The 22,822-nt window shown below is 41.4% G+C and overlaps 1 protein-coding gene across 4 annotated transcripts in view; it reads right to left on the bottom strand.

Moving 5' to 3' along the window:
- The window catches only part of KAT6A (lysine acetyltransferase 6A), a 52,779-nt gene extending 34,013 nt beyond the window's left edge, over positions 1-18,766 (bottom strand). For all 4 annotated transcript variants that reach the window (XM_052805289.1, XM_052805291.1, XM_052805290.1 and 1 more), the window contains exons 1-3: positions 18,650-18,766; positions 16,672-16,718; positions 15,788-16,558 (exon numbers count right to left, since the gene is read on the bottom strand). In XM_052805289.1, coding sequence (XP_052661249.1) covers positions 15,788-16,390 — 603 coding nt within the window. In that variant the 5' untranslated portion in view covers positions 16,391-16,558; positions 16,672-16,718; positions 18,650-18,766. The remainder of the gene's footprint in view (positions 1-15,787; positions 16,559-16,671; positions 16,719-18,649) is intronic.
- Between the last annotated feature and the right edge of the window lie 4,056 nt (positions 18,767-22,822).

The following is a 22,822-nucleotide window of genomic DNA, read 5'->3' as shown; positions in this document are numbered from 1 at the left end:
AAAAGCTACTAAGGTAATCTTACCACATGATGCCAATGAGATGCCCTCCTTGGCAACCCCAAGTAGTTCCCATTTAAAAATCCCCCAAAGTTACAGTTCATATGCCAACAGCTAATGCTACTAACACTTCAAGCCTTTGTGATACTTACTAAAGATGTCTTTCTGTACATCCTCCTAAAAACCAACAATTAACAGCTTAGATGCATTAAATACATCTTTTCTGCCAATACCTTCTTAGCTAGTGGGAAACCTTGTGGCATGGAACACTGCAGTCCTATATACTTATTAATCAAAGAACAATAGGACAGTAAAAGGAATTAAAAAATTGACTGTTTAAATGTATTATGAAGAAATATTGTACATTTAAACCTACTGTATACTTCAAGCAGTATTTACTACACTACATTAAAATTCACCTGTTGGCCTAAACTTTCATTTAAATTATGTTACATGTTAGCCTCTACCATGACTACTGTTTGATATAGTTTTAGATGACTTACACATGCCCACACATTTGAATCTCTTACCAAGCACATGCAATTCATTCATACAAGAATGGACATTTCGTAAGTGACAGCAGACATTTCTGAATACCAGTGATACTGTTATCCGCTGAAGGTATCAATCCCTTTGACATCAACTGCATATTCACATCTTGCTGGTCCCAATGCTGTGGTTAGTTTTTATAGAAGTCATTTTAAAATATCAACTTGCTAAACTGCATGCAGAGCACAGTGGAATAGTTTTTGCAGAGCAGGATAAGACTGATGGCAATTTCACTCCTTTTGGCACAGAAAAGCCAAGAGCAATGAACAGTGATCACCCACTACATTGTACAGGAACAGGTAAGTGATATGTCAATCAGTGTAATTTCTGGAAGCAATCTGATCAAAGGTCTAACAGACATCTAAGCTCAGAAGAGACTGTAGACAGCTATGCCCCTTTGAACAATGTTTAGAGCTACCACCTTTCTCCTCATGGCAAAACCCACTAACACCATCACACCCCAAAAAGAGTACCAAGCAAACATCAATTCAACAGTGCAGGCTACATTATTAGCATCAGTGGATGCTGTTGGGACCTCCCCTCTGACTTTTTGATCTGGGAGACTACAATTATTTTTTTTCCCCAGGAGGAAACCATATACTTTGACCTATTGTTTCTTTTTATCTGTCTCAAACCCATGACTTCCCCCCCCCCCTTTTTTTTTTTGTGCAATCCCCTCTAAGAAACTGCCATGGTTCTTGGAAATCAAAACCTAGGAGTTAAACTGCTTATATAATCTGACACACTTTAAAGAAGTCTAGTACATTAATGAGGCAGTTTGCCTTTGGGAAAAAAACACACCAAAAAACCGACTACCATACCAGATTTATAAAAGTATCTGTTATAAACATATCTTTTTTCAATCAATGGACTGCTGTCAGAATGAAAACTTCCTGAGCTGCAGTCCTACATTTTTTTTAAATATGTAAAACACCTGCTACTCTCCAAGCCTTTTAGCTGAAGGTTTTACCACTACATCCTAAAGAACACGTCAACTTCCTACTCCTTTAATTTGCTTCCTCACCTTCCATGAGAAAGGCTAGTACAGGAAGAGACACAGTGGAAAAAAAAATCCAGAACTTTAAGCAAAAGTCCTTGTTTTCTGTTTTTGTTAAGTGCTCTACAAAGTTAATATTTTATAATGTACAGTCAGCAGCATGGCAATCTCCGAGACACTCCCCGACAAAAGTCTGTCAGGGCATGAATTATGTAATCTACTAACCAAGGAATTATATTTTCCTTTGGGGCAAGAGCTTACTCCAGGCAGCAGTACCCCAAAGCATACTTGCTCTTCCTGACCAGCAAGGACACCTCCACCTTATCAGCAATGATGACAACAATAATCTCCACTTGTCTTTGCTCTGATTTACTTGGCTGTAAAAAGGAAACAACATTTCCCTTTCTCAAATTCTGATATTAGAGTTCAATTTCAGCACGGCAGATACACTGAACTGAACAACTCCACTGTTTTCATTGTCATTTCAGCTACTTTCATTCAGCTGTGTATATGCACTACTACTGGGTGTTAACTGGTATGAGTAAGGGAAGAATTACTTTTCTTTTATCTGTTTGACTTGAAGGGAAAACTTGAAGCAATTGTGCAATCCAGGGCAGCTGATCATTTTACTTCAGTGTTTTAGAATTTGATTATAATGTAACAACAACATGGCACTAAAGAGCACAGAGCATGAAAAAACAAGTACAACCAAGTAAGCTTGTCTGATGTATTTCAGACTGCCGTCCTGCTTCACTAAGGATAAGCCTCGAAATTACTTTCCTAGTCCACACACTTTCACTTGCATGCTTTTCTTTTGCTCATGTCTACACTGCATTTGTATATGCAAGTCAGTTAATATCATTAAACTGCACTTAACTATGCTTCTATTCACCTTGTACATGCTTCTATCCAACTTCACCTCCAAAATCCTCATGTAGCTGCAGCAAAGTATATGACATTAGCTAGAAGAAACCTATTTGTAAGTCATCCTTTCCTACAAATAAAAGTTCATTCAAGTAATCAAATAACCAAACTTTAATGACACTCCAATGACTGCCACACAATGTTGCATCAAGGAGTCTTCTACGACTCTGTTTCACTAGTTATAGTGTAATATACTTTGTTCTTGCATTAAAAAAAGCAGCACTACTACGGCCCCTGCAGACGGGGAATTTATTGTATTAGCAGTTCACATCTGAATTGTTTCAGATTCAATGATAGCTTCATATGATTACATACACTTTCCAGCTACGTGACTGAGGTAGTTACAAAATGCTTGTATGACCATAATAGCTGCATATTCCTCATGAAACATTAGAAGACATGAACAATTATATTTGTTATGGTTCTCCCATCTCTTATTTTTCTATAGGTTATTGACTAGCAAAGCTTAGCAGTGAATTTCATTAGCTGTCTTGCAATTTATTTTTTTCTTGAATATAAATACTTTTCTGTGAACAGGAGGAGCAGAAGGTATATACCATGTCACTGAAAAAAAATTTCCCCAAACACAGCTGGCCTCATCTAACAGTGGCTATCCTATATCATTTGTGAAAGCAACCTTGTGAAAGCAAAGCTGGAACATTCATGCAACTTTTCAGGGAAGAAGTAAACTATTTCATGTATCTTCTGCAGGAAGTTCATGAGCAATTTATTTAATCAAAGAGAATTTTATAGAACCTCTGTACAGTCAACAGTCTAAGATAGTCTTTCTTATCTCTTCTAACCAGTATTTGTGCACACCCTGTTCATCCTCATAGTCCTTCAAATTTGGATGTCCACATGTAAACACTGCCTAGCTTTGGAAGAACCAGATCAAAGACTGTCCTTCACAGATTCAATGTTTCCTGTATTTACCACCCCTGACAAACTGCAAACAAACAATCACATTTAAAAAACAAATCAGCTACAGTTTGGGGGAATAAAGAATAAGTTTCTACTAGAATTCAAAATGTTTTAGAATAATTTATTAAATTGGAATAACTTTGAATGTGGAGATCAGGCTACTCCTCCAAAGCTTCTGTGTAAGACTGTGTTATGCTAAGTATGGAGAGATTTCACTGCTGCTGTGTTTGTTCAGCAAAGAACTTCCTGGCAAGTGAAAAACGCAAGCACACAATGAAAGATTCGTGAAAACAAGACTGGAAGCAGCCAGCTCAGTTTCATACTGCAAATTTTTGGCAGACATTCAACTCCTTCTGCTGTTTTTCTCGCAAGCACATCTATCTGTGTGATGTCACCACATTCAGCAGGGAGGGAGCCAGAACAAATTGGACTGACAGTGTCTTACAGCCTGCCAGCCTCTCGGCACATGTTGTTACTATACAAAGGATGTCTAGAAACCAAGCGTGCTCTACAGATTCACAGTCTGTACACCCTCCTAAAGATGACTACAGAGAAGTGCCTATGGAAAAAAGTGTGTGTGTGTGTGCATGTGTGTGTAATTCTAAAACCTCAGTTTTAGCCAATCCATCTGCTTTGTAGTCTTCTTAATTTAGGAAGAGCGAGATAGGAAATTCAGCAAAACTCACAGCCAGCTCTGTAGCCCACACTGTCACAGTGATCAGTCAGTAACCTGAATGCACTTTACTTCCTGCAGACATTTTAGTACCATCAGAGGCTCACTAGATACCAGGACTATCTTTGCTCCATCATCACACATCTGCTTGTAGTAGTCACTGTGGCTGAAATTGAGTAGGTGTAAAATTAAAGCTATTAAAGCTAGTGTAAAAGAAACACATACACTCACACCAACTTTTTTGGTTTTTTTTGTTTTTTTTTTTTCTTTGCTGTTTAAGATATCCCAAATGTGAGCCCTCCAGAGAGAGAATCTACCACAGCAAGTATTTACAGAACCATCCCCACTACAGTACACTTAGCTAGAAAGTTATCGTCAAGGAGCAGTGATAGATGGCTTCTGAGAATTCATAGTCGATAATGGGTTTTTGTGTGTCTGTTTTTAAACAAGTAACAAACCATTACTCCTCACTTCAAACAGCCCATGTTGTTGCAAAGGTCTGCCTCAAATGCTGAAGCTACTGGAAAGAGTAGATGAACCAGAAAAGCCAGAGGGGAAGTTCAACCTACACCACGCGAAGAAAATGATTTAAAACATGAGGAAACATGTTTCAGTAAGCAGGGCATCACAAAGCCTGGATTCCATGCCTTTTGGATCAGTGGCTGGGGAAGAAAATCACTTCAGTTCCATGCCTCAATAAAATCAGAACTAATGAACTTTATATTACAAAAGTAATTTTACAAATAATAGCTTTTTACTGTATAGAGGCAAAACAGCATAATTTGGGAAATACTGTTCAGTAATATCAACTTGTGGCAGCAATGGGTTCAGTTTTTTTAACCTGGTGAACGACTCGTCCCTCTTCGTCTATCTGACTTACCAAATCACAATTCTTAATGTTCTCTCCAGGCAGCATGCTGAAGAAAAAATATGAAGCAACTGAGAGTAAAAACAGAGATTCCTTAAAATACTCTTTGCGCTCAGAAAACAATGTCTATTTTAATAGGCACATGAAAAACTATTACAACAACACATGTATGTATGTTTGCCTGTATCAATGGATATTTTGTCTCCAATTCACTTAGTTGAGTCTTACTTGAAAGAAAGCAGCATATTTATAAGGCAGAATGATGGCCTAAAACATGAGGCTACATTAAAACAGGTGTAAGGGAAAAAAGATAAAAAAGTATGCAGAAGAAGTGACAAGCATGAAATACATACCTCTTCCTAAGAGAAACATAAAAGGGTCATTTAAAAACAAACAAACAAAAAAAAAAATCAAAGGACATTCAAAATAAGTGCTACTGTTTAAGGAAGAACTATTATAACGGAGAGAACATCTGAAATGCTGCTACAAAAGTAAAGTGAAGTGTGAAAGCTAATAGCTTAAATATTAGTGCGGTATATACAGGCTGAATTCTATGCAGTGGTTATGACCTCTGGAAACCTATGAAAAAAACCCAATGTGGATACTACTTGGGGCTGACATTCAAACTCAAGAAACTGCCTTACTCTTAGACATGCACATGATAAGAACTTTACAGAATGTCAGCTGGAAATATTTAGACAGTCAATTGTTAAATAACCTTCCCAGAGCTATCCTCTAATCAGAGGATTAAAACAATTCAAGATTTGTACGTCACAATCAGAATCACATGCCAAGACTTCCTGCCTGCAAACTGGAGGGGGGGGGGGCGGGGAAGGGAGGCTCAAATTTCTTTATTCGCAGTATAAAGAAACTCCCTTCATTTGACACTGATTCAGGAACTTGGCAGTTCAAGTTACTGAAGTTTTCTTTACCCAAAGCTATAACCTGTAAACTCTCTTCTATACTTTGTCCCAGCTTCCTAATTTTCAAGAAAAAAAAAAAGGATGCTGTCTTAGGAGCAGGGGATGACTACATAACTCAGTTTTAGATGAAATAATATTTCTAAGTAGTCATAGACTTCCACAGCTGCCAAAGCAAAACACACCCCTCAAATCAGCAGCAAACTAAAATCTTAACTCCTCTCATTGGAAACAGTTTGCATCCCATGATACTTTGGTTTTCACAAAAAATAGGGAACTTCAGTATTGACTTTAATTTCTAAAAATAACAAATTACTTTGGGGAAGAGACTTTTGTAAACACCTAAGCAATTTCTGTGCATATAGGTAATTATTCCATCTTTAAATACTGTGTACCGCTTTACTTCAACATTAGCTGCAACCCTAAAAGAAAGGAAAATACTTCAGTTAGAAAACAAAAATGAATGAACAAAAATATTTAATACAATGCAGGGGCCCACATAAACACGATAACAGAGAAGGCACAAAAGGAACTGTGACTGCTAATTTAGTGCACGTTAAAAACATCTGATACAAGGCTGCTATCTGTAGTTTACACAGGATACCCACACAAGTGCAACTATGGGACCAAATCCTACTCAATTTTTGAAGCTCTACCACCTTGAACACGAGATTGGAGAAAAAAGAAAAATAAACACTCCGCACATAATTCTTCACTATCAAAATCCACTGCTCAATGTAACACTCTTGACAGTAAGATTTAACAAAGTCCCGTGTTGTTGACCCACAGTCCTCATTCAGTGCTATTCTCCTTCCCGCACCCCATGCTGTCTGCACAAGCATAGATCATTCCCACACAAGCAGCCTTACACAGCAAGTGTAGCAAAACCCCAAACAGGCACAGGTAAAACCTTTTCCAAACAGGTCTGCTGCTGAGAGGCTGCCCATACCAAGCCAAACAGGTCTGCTGCTGAGAAACTGCCCCTACAAAGGTATCCTGAATTTGCAAAGTCAGGTGACATCTGTGCTGAAGTAAGGCAGTCAGTCACTGTATTTTTGCGGATGTATATTTAAAAAAAAAAAAAAAAAAAAAAAAAAAAAAGGTAGCAGCACAAAGCAAGTGCATCTACTTTTTCCCCGAGATAGTGCTAAAGATTTTGCATGCATCTTAATGATTAGCAGCTTCTGAAGCTTAGTCATTGTAACACTGAGCAGCAGAATTACTTTCTTTCCTTCCACACACACCTTCAAGGAATTCACTATGAGTCCAGACAAGTTCAGAGATCCAGCACTCCAACCAAAACACCTCATTACTAAATATCCAGGACTGAGTCTTAAAGACTGAGGAGAAACCTAATGTCTGGGAGAGGCTCTATTGTTGAAGAATTTTATATTAAGTCAAACCTACACACACATATATCTAAAGTGTATCCGTCAACAATTTTTCTAGACATTTAAGATTAGATGGGACAGTTTAACAGAAATGGGGACAAATGTATAGAAATGGTGATTTCCTTTATAATTCAGAACACCTTTACTTTTGACATAATTTTCATTTTACACATGGATAAACGGAGACAGAATGGTGACTCAACTTGCTGACAAAGACTTAAAAGCAAAGATTCCAGAAAAGGAAGAGCTCCATTCTCATATTTTTAATAACACTTGTGCAGGTATTTAGCTGTGTACCAAGATCCATAATTTGTTCTATCCGATTTTCAGAAACACAGTGAACTGATAGAGGTATTGATAAATAAAAGCTTTAGTAATTCATAGGTCTTCAAAGAAACATGCTTGGAAGATTCAGTATTTTCAACCCAGAATTCATCGTTCACGCATGAGTCCACAGACTGGTCACTGGCCTTCAAAACTGACTCAAAACAAGGAAATACATTATCAATGGGATTCTGTTTGCTATGCAAGGGTCATTCTTTTTGGACACCCTTCTCCCTCCTTTCTTTTCAATCTCAGTACAAGTCCAGATTTACCACAATAGCAGTAACAACAGAAAGACTGCCAGATTCTTGGACAATGAAACAACCAATGAGCTACAATTTCTCATCAAATGCCTGAAGCATTATTAGTAGCTGTTTCAAGGAAAGGTGTTCACAGGCAGAAAAAAAACTGGTGAGGACAGAAGAATTAAATCAGATTTACACAACAAATAAAGAGAAAACCTAAATAGGTGGAATGAAGACTAACATCACTTATCACAACTCATTAAGATAAATTTAGTTTGAAACTCTTTAATGAGGCAAGTAGGAACAAAATGTTATCTACCCACCTACTCCACAGAGGACAGAGGTCAAAGGACTTAGCAGGTTGTCACACATAGGATTTGTTTACCACATTTTCTGTTGATTGCTTATTTGTACTTATTTTAAGAACATGGAACTTATCTTTCAACTAAAATGACATTACTTCATTTAATACTTTTACCCTTTTAACTGTTTTTCCCGCCACCACTATGACTTAAGATAAAATTGCTGGGAAACTAGGGGAAGGGCAGGGACAGAATTAGCTGCCCTCATTCTCTCTGCTGTTTCTTCCCTGGCTACATAACAAAGCTAACACCGGAATCAAGCTGTTGTGTATTTAGCAGTGTTCGCCGCTGCCCACCCTCCTCCCTGTCTGACTATACTTTAAAGCTGTGTAGTAAATAAGGTTCCTTTATCAACCAAACTTCAGAAACGTGTCATTCCGTATCTGCCTACAAACTCCTGGACAGAAAGGACTAATAACAGGGATCCAGCCAACATATTGGACTAGTCTCCTCCTTTTTAACCAGCTATCCTATACTCAGCTTCTGTTGAAACTGTGTCAGAGAATGCTGTTAAAAACACCTCCTCCACAGTAGCACCCCATTGACGTAGGTACTCATCACATCTGATGTCTTCCCACAGTCACAAACTTTGCCTTTAAGTTACCATTACTCCAAATACTGCCACAGCCCCTCTTGGTATCATTCCACACCATTTCACCCTAAATGCACTGTCTCATAGCATCCATTCATAGCTGTCCATGACAGTAACATTTCTGACATGCTTACATTTGCTCTATTACTAAGAGCTACTTCACCTGTTCACTAATCGAGTGAATCAAGTTCAAAATAATTTTTTAGCACTTGAGTTTCCAGAGTTACACAGAGTACAGATGGAAGCCATCTGTTATCAACCACAATTTTTTTTTAGACAGAACTACAGCTTTCTCTTCCACACAACCAGCTGGAAAGAGAGTGAATCCTAATCCTCCTGCAGCTGGGAGCCAAAGCTTGAAGAGCACCCTTGGAGAGCAAGGGTGAGCTCTCAAAATATAATTACAATGCTCTGGTTGCAGATCATTTATGTACTCCACCCAAAACAAACCAATCCACAAATAACTTCCTTGCCAGTAACGGGACAGTCCTTTGCTTTAAGACATGGAATTAAGTTATTAACCTAAAACAGGCACAATATAGCAGGCTTAAAAGCCTTCAAAACAACTATGATGCCCTCAAAGCATATGAACTTTCTAAAAAGATACAAGAAGTTTGGCTTCATGTGATAAACATGAGTGCACCCTGGGATCTAGAACTATTATTTGCAAGAGGGAAGGCCTAAAGGATGCTGCATGTATAATAACCCACAGTTAAAGTGATTGATAAGTACCAACAGATATAAATAGCAACACAAAACTAGGAAGCAGACATGCCACAAGGAACACACGTGAGACAGCAGTACAGGGAATCTGCATTAAATATTCCTCCTATTTTTCAGCCACATAAGTTTCCCTCATTTTTTTTCCAGGAAGCACTTTCAGAATTTTGTTTTTATACCCTCAGCTGTACTGCAGGACAATACTAAGATATTTACTTAGCGGTTGCTACAGCCATATCCAGTTTTAACCGACATAAAAGAGAGTTTCAAGGAGAGTGCAAATGGAGATCAATTAATACCATCTGTATTTTCCTTTTAATTGTGGAAGAAACAGTCCAACTATTGTCCTGAGACCAAATTTCAAATGCTCTGGAAGCATTCAATATGTACATCAATTATTTCAACCTCTCCTTCAGTTAGCTGATGTGTTAACATTTTTTTAATAATAACAAGTTTACAAAAATTCTTACAGCCTTTTAACGTGTGTTCTGTAACAAGCGTCAATAAAACAAAAGCAGAGCAAGTTGTCTAGAGCTTCCAGCCTTAAAACCTGCATCTTACTATAGCTTAGTTCCTCACAACTATGTGCCAGGAAAGAGCTCTTTGCTCTTAACCAGTACTAAATATTACTGTATTGTAGCAGTGCGGTAATTCTTACATTGTAGTAATACTATATTAACTATTAAACAGTACTTGTTAATTGTAGTCATACTGCAAAAAACCCCCCATGCATACACCACACAAATGGTAAATTTAACTCCTATTTGTTAAATACGTTATTACTATTTTTGTTGACAGTGAATGGATAAACCAGAACATGCAGAGCACTGAAACTACACTTCAGCATTCTGGGGATAACAGCTTTAGCATTTATCAAAAACTGCTGCATTAATAAGGTAACACAGTTTGCTTGGACTTTTATACAAGTACTACATTCTGTTCTCCCACATGCTCATTGTTTTTTGACTAAAGCTAGTATTCAGGCTATGGCTGGGTTCCTCCTTCTAGCTTGACCATCATACTACACAATTTTAAAATCACGCCAAATGATTCCAAAGGAAGATATACCCTGCAGTAAGTACTGCCATAATACACAGGCATAATATTTTGTAATCTCAAAACCATGAATGCATTTGTTTTGTAATGACTAAAAGACACGATTAAAATTTTCAGCATGTAGCTAATATACCATGACCTTTATTTGTTACATAGATACTATTATCTTGTGCTCTCCATCTCATGAGTATTGTCTTATTTCACACTAAATGCCAACTTTCTAAAACAAGATGCTTTTCAGTTACACTTTTGTACAGTGCCAACACAATATGACTTGAACTACTAGGTACCATAGACCTACAAATAAAGAATACTGTACCAATGAAAACTGTTCAGGAAGACAACCCAGGGCTTTCCAGACCAACATAGATTCACTGAGCTCTTCTGTTTCAACAAAAGTGGGGTGGGGGATAGGGTGGGAAAAGCAAAGTTATCTATTTCAAAGGTTCTGATCAAAAAAGACTTAAAGTATTGCAATCTGCAATTCTTTCCCCCAGCACCCCAGCATTCTAAAGATGCAGCACACAACCGCATAAGAAGTTTCTCACAATCAAATATGTAATATGCATTTGATAGCCATACATAAGCATCAGATACTCGTTACTTTCTGGGCTTCAGATGCACAAATAGAGTATTTCAAGCTAAGTGCCTATAAGAGAGAGAAATCAGTCTTTCTTGTCTGGCAAATGGAGCCTACCTTTTGTGCCAAAAAGCAAAGAAGTAAAGGCATTAGTGGTACAGATAAAACAAAGGTATAGCAGGTTGCATGGCCAACTCAACAACATGCAGCCAAGGCCTCTGATGATGTGCCAGTTCACAATAGAGATGATTAAAGAGGCTACCGCCCTGTGCTGCCCTCTCTGTCCCTTCATTGGAGAGTCTCTCCCTCCAGCAGCAGCTGAATTTCACAACACAGAACATTAACTTAAACCAGCAATTTCATTTAATAGTAATAAACTGGGCTACAAACCACAGCAGTTGAGGAGCAAAATACCACTTGCTTTATCTTTGCAATGGCTGTGGTAACCTCTGGCAGAGATGCAAGGTGTCAGTACAAATAAGATTAACTTCCTAAATCATCTCTATAGCACCTGCCCCAATCATGAACAAAAACCAAACCAAAACAAAAACCCCAAACTAAAAACCCAATCAAGTGGTGGTGAAATATCCCAGAAAATTTCATCAAGATACTCCCTGAGTTTTTTCTGCACACTCCCGTCAAGCCTTTATTTCCCAAAGACATCTCAATAGCCAGTATATGTTAAAACACATACATAAAACAGTGTCATTTTTTATTCTGTTTAGCTTTTCTAAAGATGACAAAAAAATTCTGCCCTCAGCTATCTAAAGATACATGGCATTTATTTAATGATAAGTTATGGTTTCCAAAGCAGCACTGAAGAATTTTTTCTCCCACCTCAGAAAAAGCATTTTTAAAATAATAATTAGTAGGAAGTTTCAAGGAGTAAAACTATTCCTCTGAACAAATACTAGCATACAGCAATTTTTCCTCAAGAAAAAAAAACCTTTTAAAAGTAAAAAATACTGTTTCAGTCTGCAAGTATACTAATTGCACATGAAACAGAAGTGACAGTTACACTTTAAAGAAATCTTTCATGCAGATTTAATCAGTGCTTTACTGTAGAAATTGCACTATAATAGTGGGATTACTTATTTTAGAGTCCAGTTTGCACAGTATTGCTCATTCCCTACAGATGTCACTGATTGATGGTGGACTCGGCGCCGAACGTTCTTTGCTCCACGCTTATCACCTCTTTGGCTGACCTAATGTGGGAGGCCTGACATCTACACTTCCTCACTTCCAGCTATGTTGAAAGGATAGTGCTTGCCTGATACTTACCCAAGAGGCAGCAACTCAACCGTCTTCTCTTTCATTACAATTTCATTATGAACTCCTTTTATTTTTAGGTATTGCAACAATTTGCTGCCACCACCCCCTTCTTTCTTTCTACAACAGGGGTAGGTATTGTGAATCTTACCAGTCTGTCACCTATCATAGAAACACCACCAAAGTCAAGTCCAGCATTTAGTCCAAAATGTCACAAGGAATGCAAAAATAGCTCTTAACTGCAATTCCCATTTTAGCTTCTAAACTACAGGAAACTGAAAAGAAAGAAAAGGCCAATTCCCTAAAGCCTACACGAGTGAAGGCACACAAGCACTTAAAACTGAAATTAAAGACAACTATTCTTTTGTCAGCCATTGTCACTAACAGATAAGCAAGTTTCAGCACTGAGCTCTGCCCATCAGCAGGTTTTTTTTCCGTTTGCTTGTTTTCATCCAAGTAGTGTTTTCAGGCCAGGGATTTCAAAACCATAATGTCAGCAGCATGTCATTACTACCTGGTAAACCACGATAACTTGCCAGTTTTTTTTGCCCTTTAACACTAGAATGTGGTATTCACAGAACACTGAGATAAAAAATAAGATCTGAAAAAAAGCAAATAATATTTACTAAACAAAGCTTCTGTAGTGCTGCTTTATGTTTATTTTATTTTAAAAAATTAAGCCTCAAACTTTCATAGACCTCCTGCAAGGTACTCAGTTTCATAATACACAGGAAAATAACCGGAATTGAATGTTCACTTTTAGGCATCTAAACAAAGTGGCACTACTATCAGACAGACAGGTAAGCACTTGCAGCTGAGTAGAAACTACATTTGAACAAATAAAAGGAAGAAACACTACACCTTTAAGATTCATAAATTTGGATCATATGATATAGGGAGAGTTCTTAAATGGATGTTAAAGACCAAACAGTGCAAGGATAAAAGATTAACAACAGCAAACAAGAGACAGATCATTAGGATTTCTCAGGTTTGGGAGGTTGAGCTTTTGTTCATGTTGTTGCCAAGGCTCTTCTAAGAATCAAGAGAGACATCGTCACAATACTCCCAAAGAATCTGTACTGAACAGTTCCATTAAAGAAAAAAAGGGAGAAAAAAAAAGAAACAAAAATCCCTCACCACTTTCAAGCACTCAATAAGTCAAGAAAATTACTACAGCATAGTAAGCCTTTTGCACTTGCATAACTGGTTGAGATTTAATACAAAACAGTAGAGTGAAGGAAGATTATCACATAGTGTCTGCATTAAAAAAACAAAAACAAACTGTCTTGAAAATCCTGTAGAATAGGAACTGATCTTTTGGCTTCCGCTGACTTGCCAGTCAATTAATGCTGGCAGAATCTACATAAAAGTTTTAGTATCTTCTCTTCAAAATTATTTAAAAAAATAGTATGAAACTCAGCATGGGTTACACAGCACAGAGATGGTACATGAAGAGCAGAAATCTAGGATCTTAGTTTAAAACACACAAAAGAGAGAAAAAAAAATCAGAAGAATTTATTTAAGAAATTCCTTGCAAAATTTCTGCTATAGCTACTGTGCATTCCTATGTTACTAACAATCCTTTTAGTGTTCAAGCTGCTCAGACCTGAGCAGGTGGAAAGGAATTAGGGAGCATATCTAAGAGCCCAAAACGCACATACATATATATGTGCGCATGCATTTATATTTATGCACACACAAGAACTTGATACACATTTTTCCAGGGGACAAAACCAAACCCCGGACCAAATTCAGTATTTATAGTAGCCCATATTATCATTCACCACTCTGATATATCCCATTTTAAGAAAACCCCAGGGAACACTTCATCTGAAAGAATATCAAGCTGGTCCCAAGTTTTGGCACATTAGAAGACTGAATAGGCTGCGAAACATACTGTGTTAATAATAATATGCACCCCTAATATTTTCCACTATTACTACCACTCTCAATCCAGCTGTCTCATGTGCCATGCTTGTTTACATCCAGTTTTCATACTGTTTTACAGCTGTACTGATTTAATTACAGATAGTTGGAGAAATACATAGGAAACATTTGTAGACAGAACACTTGAAAAAAGGATAGAGGAAGCTGCTGGAATTTTCAGCATAGTAATACTTACTTCCTATGTTCCACCAGGCCACAACACAACGCTCTCACTAGTCAAGTACTGCGTCCACGGTAGAGCTCCCACAGTTAAATGAGAACTTCAGAGAAACTTTACTGGTGATAAAGCAGTTGTGCAGATTTTTTTTAGGAAGAAGACTCCTACAGTAGTTTTAAGTCTTCAAACCCTAATAGATCATAAAGCAGCCCTCTCACCACAGAGCAAAGCTGACTTGAAAAGACACGAGCAGCACACGCTCAAAGAACTCATCCCTGAAGAGGGTGTTTACAACAGCAAAAAATTTCCAACACTCCTGAAAAATCTATTACTGATAGAAAAAATAATTTTCACGTTCTAGAAGTACTGGAGACTAGCAGTGCAAAGACAGGAATCACTGGCAAATTGGTCTTCAATAAACAAAGACAGACTTCCGTTTTACTATGTGTGCACAGTAGCACAAGGACAGGAAAGATACTGACTGGGTATGAATTTCACTCAAACAACTTCATCTTGAGGTTGGAGTGGAGGGTCAAAGACCTTAGGCTTGCAGAAGGATGGAAGAAAGAATGGTAAAAAAGCATAAAAATAAGAGTAAACTATACAAACCAAAGTGTTTTTCTATTATGAACTATATTTAAGAAAAGTGGGAGAGGTACACAAAAGGGAATAGAAGTCCCTAAGCATTCATTCCAGCACTTCCACGCTCTCTATGCCCTCTGATTTCACTCTTCAACTGCTATATCCTATATACCTTTTCTTCCTATTTCACAACAAAGCTGTTCTGGGACAGAAAGTGATTTTTTCATTGTGAACAAAGAAAGCCTCTATGACAGCATTAGGTGGCAATTGCTAATCAGCACTTCACTATGTTATCTGTATTCAAATAAGAAGCCAAACTGGCAGTCAAATAAAAATGTGAAAATAAGAGATGATCTCAAGTTTGCTTTGCAAATCCACCTCACCTTAAAGTGAGGAGACCCACTTCCTATGTTTTGCTAACATTAACTATAGTAAGCCTGTTACCATACATTCAATCCTGCTGTACAGAAGCATTAAGAGGTAAACTCCCCACAGTGGTTCATTTGCAGTTTTCAGGTCCAAAGTGCAAGTTACAATCTATTATGTTTCCTCTGATCACGCTTAGAAATTTGGACACAGTAAGATCCTAAATGCACGTTAGTCATTTCTAACTTAGAAGATGCAAGTTAAACAAATCACTGACCTCAAACTGCAACTCTGTATTGACACATTTCATCAATCACAAGAAAATGCCCATGCAAACTGGGTCTTACCTTATCCTTTTCATGGGGAAGGAGACACACTGGAGGGAGACAGGAAAGAGACTCAAAACTCTCCTTCCCATCAGCATTAGTGGTTGCTTTAGTGTTGAGTTGGTACAGAGGTCCATCTTTAAGGAGCCTACCATGGCCAACAGCACGTTTGACAGCTAATCGTAATTGCTGGTGAAAAATGGAGGCAGCGCTACCTCCAAATAATGCAGACACATCTTTCTGACCTTTCAGAAAGCGCTCGATGTTCTTCAAGGATGAGCCACTAGACTCAGCCAAGCCCTCAATTGCCCGTTTGATAAGTTTGTTCCAGTCCACGTTTGGTTTACCATCCAACTTGCCATGGTTCCGAGGTTTCGGAAGTGCTATTCTCCCAGGATTATCAGGATCCTTGTAGGAGTTGAGACCCTTATTGGAGACTTTTAAAATAGTTCCATCTTTAACACTCAACTCTAACTGTTCCAGAACAGTTTTGCGGTCCAAACCGTGCGAAGATGACACTGCATTGCATATCCTCTCCTCTGAAGGACGCTGTTTTTGCTTCTTTACCTTTTTGATTGCCTCCAAAATCCACTCTGTATACAGCGGGTTGGCGAGTTTTACCATGGTGAAGAATTCTGTATATCCATAGAGTCGTTATCCTTTATCCCGATGCTGAACAAGTTTCACACAATGAGAAAACAGATTCTCGAATGATGGGAACCAGCTAACCATAGCATACACGTTTTCTGTTCTGAATTACTCCTCCTTTCTCAAACATTATTTGTTTTCACACTGAAGAGAGGAAAGCAAAACAATTAGAAATTTCCTCATTCTTTCCAATAAATCCCATAACAGCTTCAGAGAAAGTTTTTCCACAAAGGTATAAAGATTTCAGCATATCTCACCTCAGCTTCTGGTCTGCACACTCACAATCAGAACTGTAACATTAGGCCTAGAAGAAAACAAGAAGAGAGACATTTCCAAAGAACAGTTAGGAAAAAAAAAAAAAGAAAAAAATTAGCAGCCAACATTAATTCATTAAACATATAGCAGAGTTTTAATGCACTACTACAGTTCTGAAACACTTAAGTAACTCTTAAGGTTTTATCTTCACTACTAATAAAAGCATGCTTTAACACTGAAATAACTCCATACAATCTAGAGAAAAAAGCGTGCCCTTTTTACTTCAATCCGTAAGTCAGTATAAATTCTATACCAAGTTCTATATCATTGCTGAGCACGACCTAAATTAATATTTGGGGGTGGGATGGTTGGGGGGGGGGAACCCACAACAAAGATCTTAAAAAAAGCAGCAGCTCTCTTTATTTTTGCATATGGAAGACACTGCCTGAAACTTCAACAGAAAGCAGTGGGAATAGCCAAGAGTCTTGAGCAAACAGCAAGAAACTTTCAGAGCTCTTCCAGGAGCGTAATCATAGGTCTGATTCCCTCCTGCTAAGAAAAGCTATGACAGTTGTTCCATCAAGAAAAAAAGTGAAGAAACGCAGCTGGAGATTGTAATTAAATGTTCCACTTTCAGAGACCATAGAAAAGAAGAATACAACATTATAATCTTCAGTATAGATGAGGCACACTGAAAACACTTGAGGACAAAGTAACAGGTGACCATACACAATGAAGAAGGAATGCTTACGACACTGCTAATTAAAGATGCAGATGGAAGGGTAGGAGGCTCTACTTCACAGCCTTTAGTTGTCTTTAACAAAGACTTTTTCTAAGTGTGATAACAGTACGTTGTGCTGAAGTTCTACTGCAAAGTACACTATCCGAGAAGAATTTATAAACTGTTTATTAAAAGGAATAATGATTTTCTGCAAGGGAAGTTTTAGTCACGAGCTAGTCGTCAACACAGTTCTCCCATTCTGCTTTCTAGTAAGTACTGAAGAATTTACCAACACACAGAATGCATTTGCATACAGACATCGGACTCAATTGCACAGCTCCATACAGCCAGTACTGGAAAGATTCAGAACTACTGTTTAGACCGAAAAGGACGCAGCGCTCGCCTAGAGTTCTTTCACCCCGCGAACAACAGATGTAGAGGGAAATACGGTCCCCGGGACCTGCCCGCCTGGCGAAACGAAGCTGCGCTCCCGGGGTGCCCAGCACGCTACAGGATTCCGGGGCCACGGAGGACGCAGTGCTCTGTCCCCAGCACAGCTCGGTGCGCACGACGTTACGTAACCGCCCGGCCAGGCCGGGGCGAGACCGGGACGGTCCCAACGCCGGGTCGCTCGCTCCCTCGCTATCTGCCTGACAAGCGGCCCCTGCACCTGCTACAGCTCGTCCCCATCCCTATCCCGGACAGGCCCCGCATACGGCCTTCCCCCCCCCCCCCGCTCCCCCCCGAGGGGCGCGCTGCCTCAGCCGAGGGACTCGCACCAGCCGAATCGGGAGAAACGGGGCGCAGGCCGCAGCCCCGACAGCCAGCCGGGCCCCACACCGCTCTTCACCCCCCCCTCCCACCCCGCAGACGGGTAGTGCAGCCCGGCTCCTCGTACCGGCTCGGCCGGGCCCGGGCCCGCGCCCGCCTCAGCCGCGCTCTCTCGCGCCAGAGCCGGAGAGGAGCTCGGCCCGCGAACCCCCCCCCCCCCCCTCCCCGGCCTGCACCGCCCGCCTCATCCGCGCCGTGCCGTGGCCGCCGTCGCCGCCTCCCTAGGGTGTAGGCCCGGCGGGCCCCAGGGGAGCGGGCGGCCGGGTCCGGGCCTGGCGCAGAGCGGCGGCGGGGCCGGAACAGGCCGCGAGCCTGGAGCGCCCAGCGGGCCTTCCCCTTCCCCAGGCCACGGAGCTCGCCAGCCGCCTGTCCCCGAGCTCCCCGGCGCCAGGCACCCGAGCCGGGGTGGTCCCGCCAGCGCTACTTACCGAGGCCTGCGAGAGACGGGAACCGAGAGGCAAAGGCCGGACGGCGGCGAAGCCCGAAACTGACACGGCGGCCATCTTGGGTCCGGAGCTCTGCGGCGGGGGGAGGGGGCGTGGGAGGGGAACAGCCGGCGGCGGGCGGGGGCGCGCGCGGGGAACAGCGCGGCGGGGCGGGAGCGGCCGCCGCCCGCCGCCGGCAAGAGCCGCGGTAGACGGAGGTCTGCGGCAAAGACCGGGCTCTGTGGCGGGAGCGCGCGGCGGTGAGAGGCGGGGCCGCCGCCCCGGGGCCGGTCTGCCGTAGGGCCGGCCTGCGGCGCCATGTGGGTAGAGTGGTGCGGGGCCGGGGCGGGAAGGTTCGGCGGCAGCGGCGGCGCGCGGTGAAGGCTGACTGGAAACAGAACTCGGGCGGGAGCCGGGAGAGCGGCTGCCGACGGGGAGGTCTCGCTACGGCTGCGGGGAGCCCTCCGCGCTCCGAAACCGCGAGGCTGCGACCGGCGGCACGGCTAAGTGGCTGCTCCGGCCGCCGAGAACCAGGCGGGAACGGCCGGGCGGCGGGAGGGCTCGGGCTAACGGCCGTACTCTGGTAAGAGATGGTTGTAACCTCTGAGGTAGGAAATCCACCTCTTAGGCTTAATTAAGCTTGCGCTTGGAACGGTGACTCTGGGGTTTTCTGACTTAAAGGTACCGAAGTAATGCGGAATTCTGGAATAATGATGCCATTTAGCTTGGGGAGCGGGTATGCCTTGCTGTACCTCCCAGCTGCGCACGTTTAAAGACTGCTGTATCCCGAGGCATTTTTGCGTGGTAATTTGTGTAACTTTCTGACGTCTTTGATACATTTTAATTTGTAGAGTAAAAATACGCTGCCAAAACATTAGCTGTTCTACACGGAAATAACTTGGGAGCTATCTAGATACTTTGGTCTTGGCTCCACAGTGCTGGCTGTTTGTCACTGGAATCACAAGGCGTCTGCCCAAGAACAGAGGTCCACCTTTGGCTAATTTATAGAACAGCACGGTTGTGATGTTTTCTGAATGGCTATGTTTAGTGTCTTGAGGTGAGAAATTTCTCTTTTGAGTAAGAGAAACTCTTTTGATGTTTTAACAGTATAGGTTTTTCAGTGTGAAAGTTAAATGTTTTCAGCGAGTTACTTATGACTTGAAGCCAATGGAGTTTGAGATGCTATTGTACAAGGTGCTGTACAAACAGTTCTGTTTCTGCCATGTAGACTACAGAGGTCTGGCCTTGTCTTGTCAGAGTTGGATTCTCCCTACAAATTAATCTCTTCTCCCACCTCTTCCTGAGTCTTCAAAATTCCGGTGGTTCTATGCTGCATGGCTTCCAGTGCCTCAAGGCTGTGGTGCTATATTCAGAAAAGCTAATGAAGATATAAATGTAATTTTCAGATAAGAAAGTAAAGCAAGACTAAGAGGATTCAGTACATAACAGTGAAACCCACTTACGTTCCTACAACACAGAGTATCAGCCTGCAGACTCTATTCTGTTTCAAAATTGGCAGTAGGTTATTATTAGCACCCTTGCTTTTCTTCTACTTTCTTTTTTATTTTCGCAGCACAGGCTAATAGTTAAATCATCAGAATTCCTGCATATGGCAAACTACAGATGGTAAGGAATTGTTTTATCATAGACACACTGCGTGGTATGGCAACACCATTGTGTAGCGCTGCTCTTTGACTGTGCTTAGCTTTCTCTGGGGGTTCATGTCTGTAACTGAAGTATAGTACCGTTCAATGAGCAGTTTTCAGGCTGTCAGTAAATTAACCAGCAAAATTAAATTCTGTTCTGGCAGCATCTTCTGCCATGATTGCCTTTTAGGTTGCAGTTTATGTAAGCTCCTGAGCCACTGTGGAGACTGACTTTCATAACAAAACATGATCTTTGTGCTAACAGTTTGGAAGCAGCCAGGCAGCATTTCTGTAGCAGTAAACAGGGGTGTAACTGCAAATTGTTCTCTGCAGGTGCCAGCAAGATACTTCAATAAGCCCGTCTGATTTTAAAGCAGAAACATATTTCCCCTTTTCTCTCAACAAACTTTTCCTTTAGTGTGCAGAAATAATTAATTACCCTATGGTTGGTTTTGTATTGGCACCAACGTTCTTGATGGCTAAAGAAACTGACGTAACTGTAGGAAAAAATGCAGAAGTGATGACATCATGAACTGGGTAAAATAATAACAATTTTGATTATGGGTGCAAGCAGTCAGAGGGAAATGGCAGTTTTTAAATGATGTATAATACAGTCAAAACTGAATTGTGTTTCATGAGACAAAAAAGAAATGCCTGTATTGAAAAGACAGGTCCCATGACTGTTGATTTTAAGGTCCAGGTTAAAAACAGAAAGGTTTGCATTTCTCGGAGGACTGAATGTGTAAAGGCTTTTTGTTGGTGGTGAATTTGACTGTGTGCTGCTGCTTTCTGTCTGTGACGCCTATATGACTCCCGTTAATAGAGTCTCCAAGAGCCTCATAGACTGATGCAATAAACTTTATGATACCTTTGTGTTAAAAGTAAAGTGATTATATTAAAATCATAAATAATTATTTTAAATTTAGAAGTGCTGTAACTAAATGACAAATTATTACCCCTTTGTTGCTCTCAAATGTGTAATTCGTTACAGTAATTTGAATTAGACATTTAAAAAACATTATTTGATGTTTAAAAAATGCATTTGATACAAATCATGACTGTAAAAGAAATTAATATATAGGTCATTTCTCCATTATTTTCTGCTGTAGCAAAAAGCTCATCTAGTGCATGTTGAATTGTCTAATACTTTAAATAAGGATGTATGCATACAGTAGTATTAAAAGGTAATGTCAGAGTAAATAAATGGACCTCTGCCCCATTTTTAGGGAAAAATATCTACAACGTATCAATAGAAAATAAGATCTAATAAAAACTCTAAACTGTGCAGATTTTTGCATTCTGACATAATCAGTCCATTCAGCTTACTTATCTTACAGACTTGGTGATATCACTGCTTAAAAGATTGGCCCGTAATCACGAAGCATAGTCAGGTGTAAAGACTTTCAATGCTTATGCAGCAGTCCTGCCCAGCAGGCAGTCACCTTCCTTCCCCTGTGATAAGGGTTGTATGCTTAGACAGCTTATTATTGAATGGGATAGAAAGGACTTCTTTTTCGTTGTTCTTTTATTTATGTTTGTTCCCAGCAGAGCAGTAAAATCGGAGGATTATTTGTAATGGCATCTGCCTGACTCGGAAGTCCAGAGATCTGCTGTACGAACATGAAACACCTGTTCTAATTATGCATAGGAATCACTTGGTGTACAGTTTGGATGCATTTTTCATGACAATTGTCATTTTCGCGCCAGCTGGATTGTGTTTTCAGTCGTGTTACTGCTCTGCGGTGAACAAACCAGCAGAATAATACAGTGGAAAATGTTCGACTAGCTGCTCCTCAGTGTAGAAACCGGGTTACTTAAGGCATTTTATAGACTATACTAAGCTGTCTACCCTAAAAAGGGGTACCCTTAAAAAAAAAAAAAATTAGAAGCAGGCGTCGTTTTTAAGGCCGCAGGCTCTGTTACCTCCAACGCGGGGTGCAGCTCCGACCGCCCCATCCGGACAGCCTGGGCGAGCACCTCGCACCGGGGAGAAGGGGGACATGCGGCAGCCTGCCTGTGCCAGGCGCCTGGGCTCTTACCCCCCTCCCCTCCCCGAGCAGCCGGCAGTTCGCGAAGGCGCCGGGCGGTGAGCGGGGAACCGGCTGCCGCCGGGCGGCGCGGCCGCGGCCAGGCCTCGCGCTGAACCCGCCTCCCGCCCTTCCAAGCCCGGGGCGGGGGTGCCCTGCGGCGCCCCCTGCCGGGCCGCGCGTTGTCTGGGAGCGGAGGGGTGGGGCTCGCTGCGCGCGCTCTTGGGGCGGCCCGCCCCTTTCGGGCGCCTCAGCTGGTGGGGGGGGGGGGGGGGGCGTTGCTGAGCGCGTTCCCGAAGTCGTCTGCCGCCCCAATCGAAGCTGAGCGCAGCGTGCCGTTCTGCTGCGTCATCATCCGAACGCCTCTCCTCGGCCTATCGGGCGTGGCTGTTAGTGGGTCACCCAATCAGAGTGCTTGCTGCCGAACCCCGCCCGGAGAGGCCCGGAGGGGGGAGGAGGGGAGAGTTTTTGGCGCTGCCAATCCGCGCGCCGGGGGGGTGGGG

This window comes from Harpia harpyja, chromosome 13 (assembly GCF_026419915.1).
Source record: "Harpia harpyja isolate bHarHar1 chromosome 13, bHarHar1 primary haplotype, whole genome shotgun sequence".
Lineage (NCBI taxonomy): Eukaryota > Metazoa > Chordata > Aves > Accipitriformes > Accipitridae > Harpia > Harpia harpyja.
The sequence above is the reverse complement of the archived record's forward strand: the minus strand, read 5'-3'. Positions and strand labels throughout refer to the sequence as shown.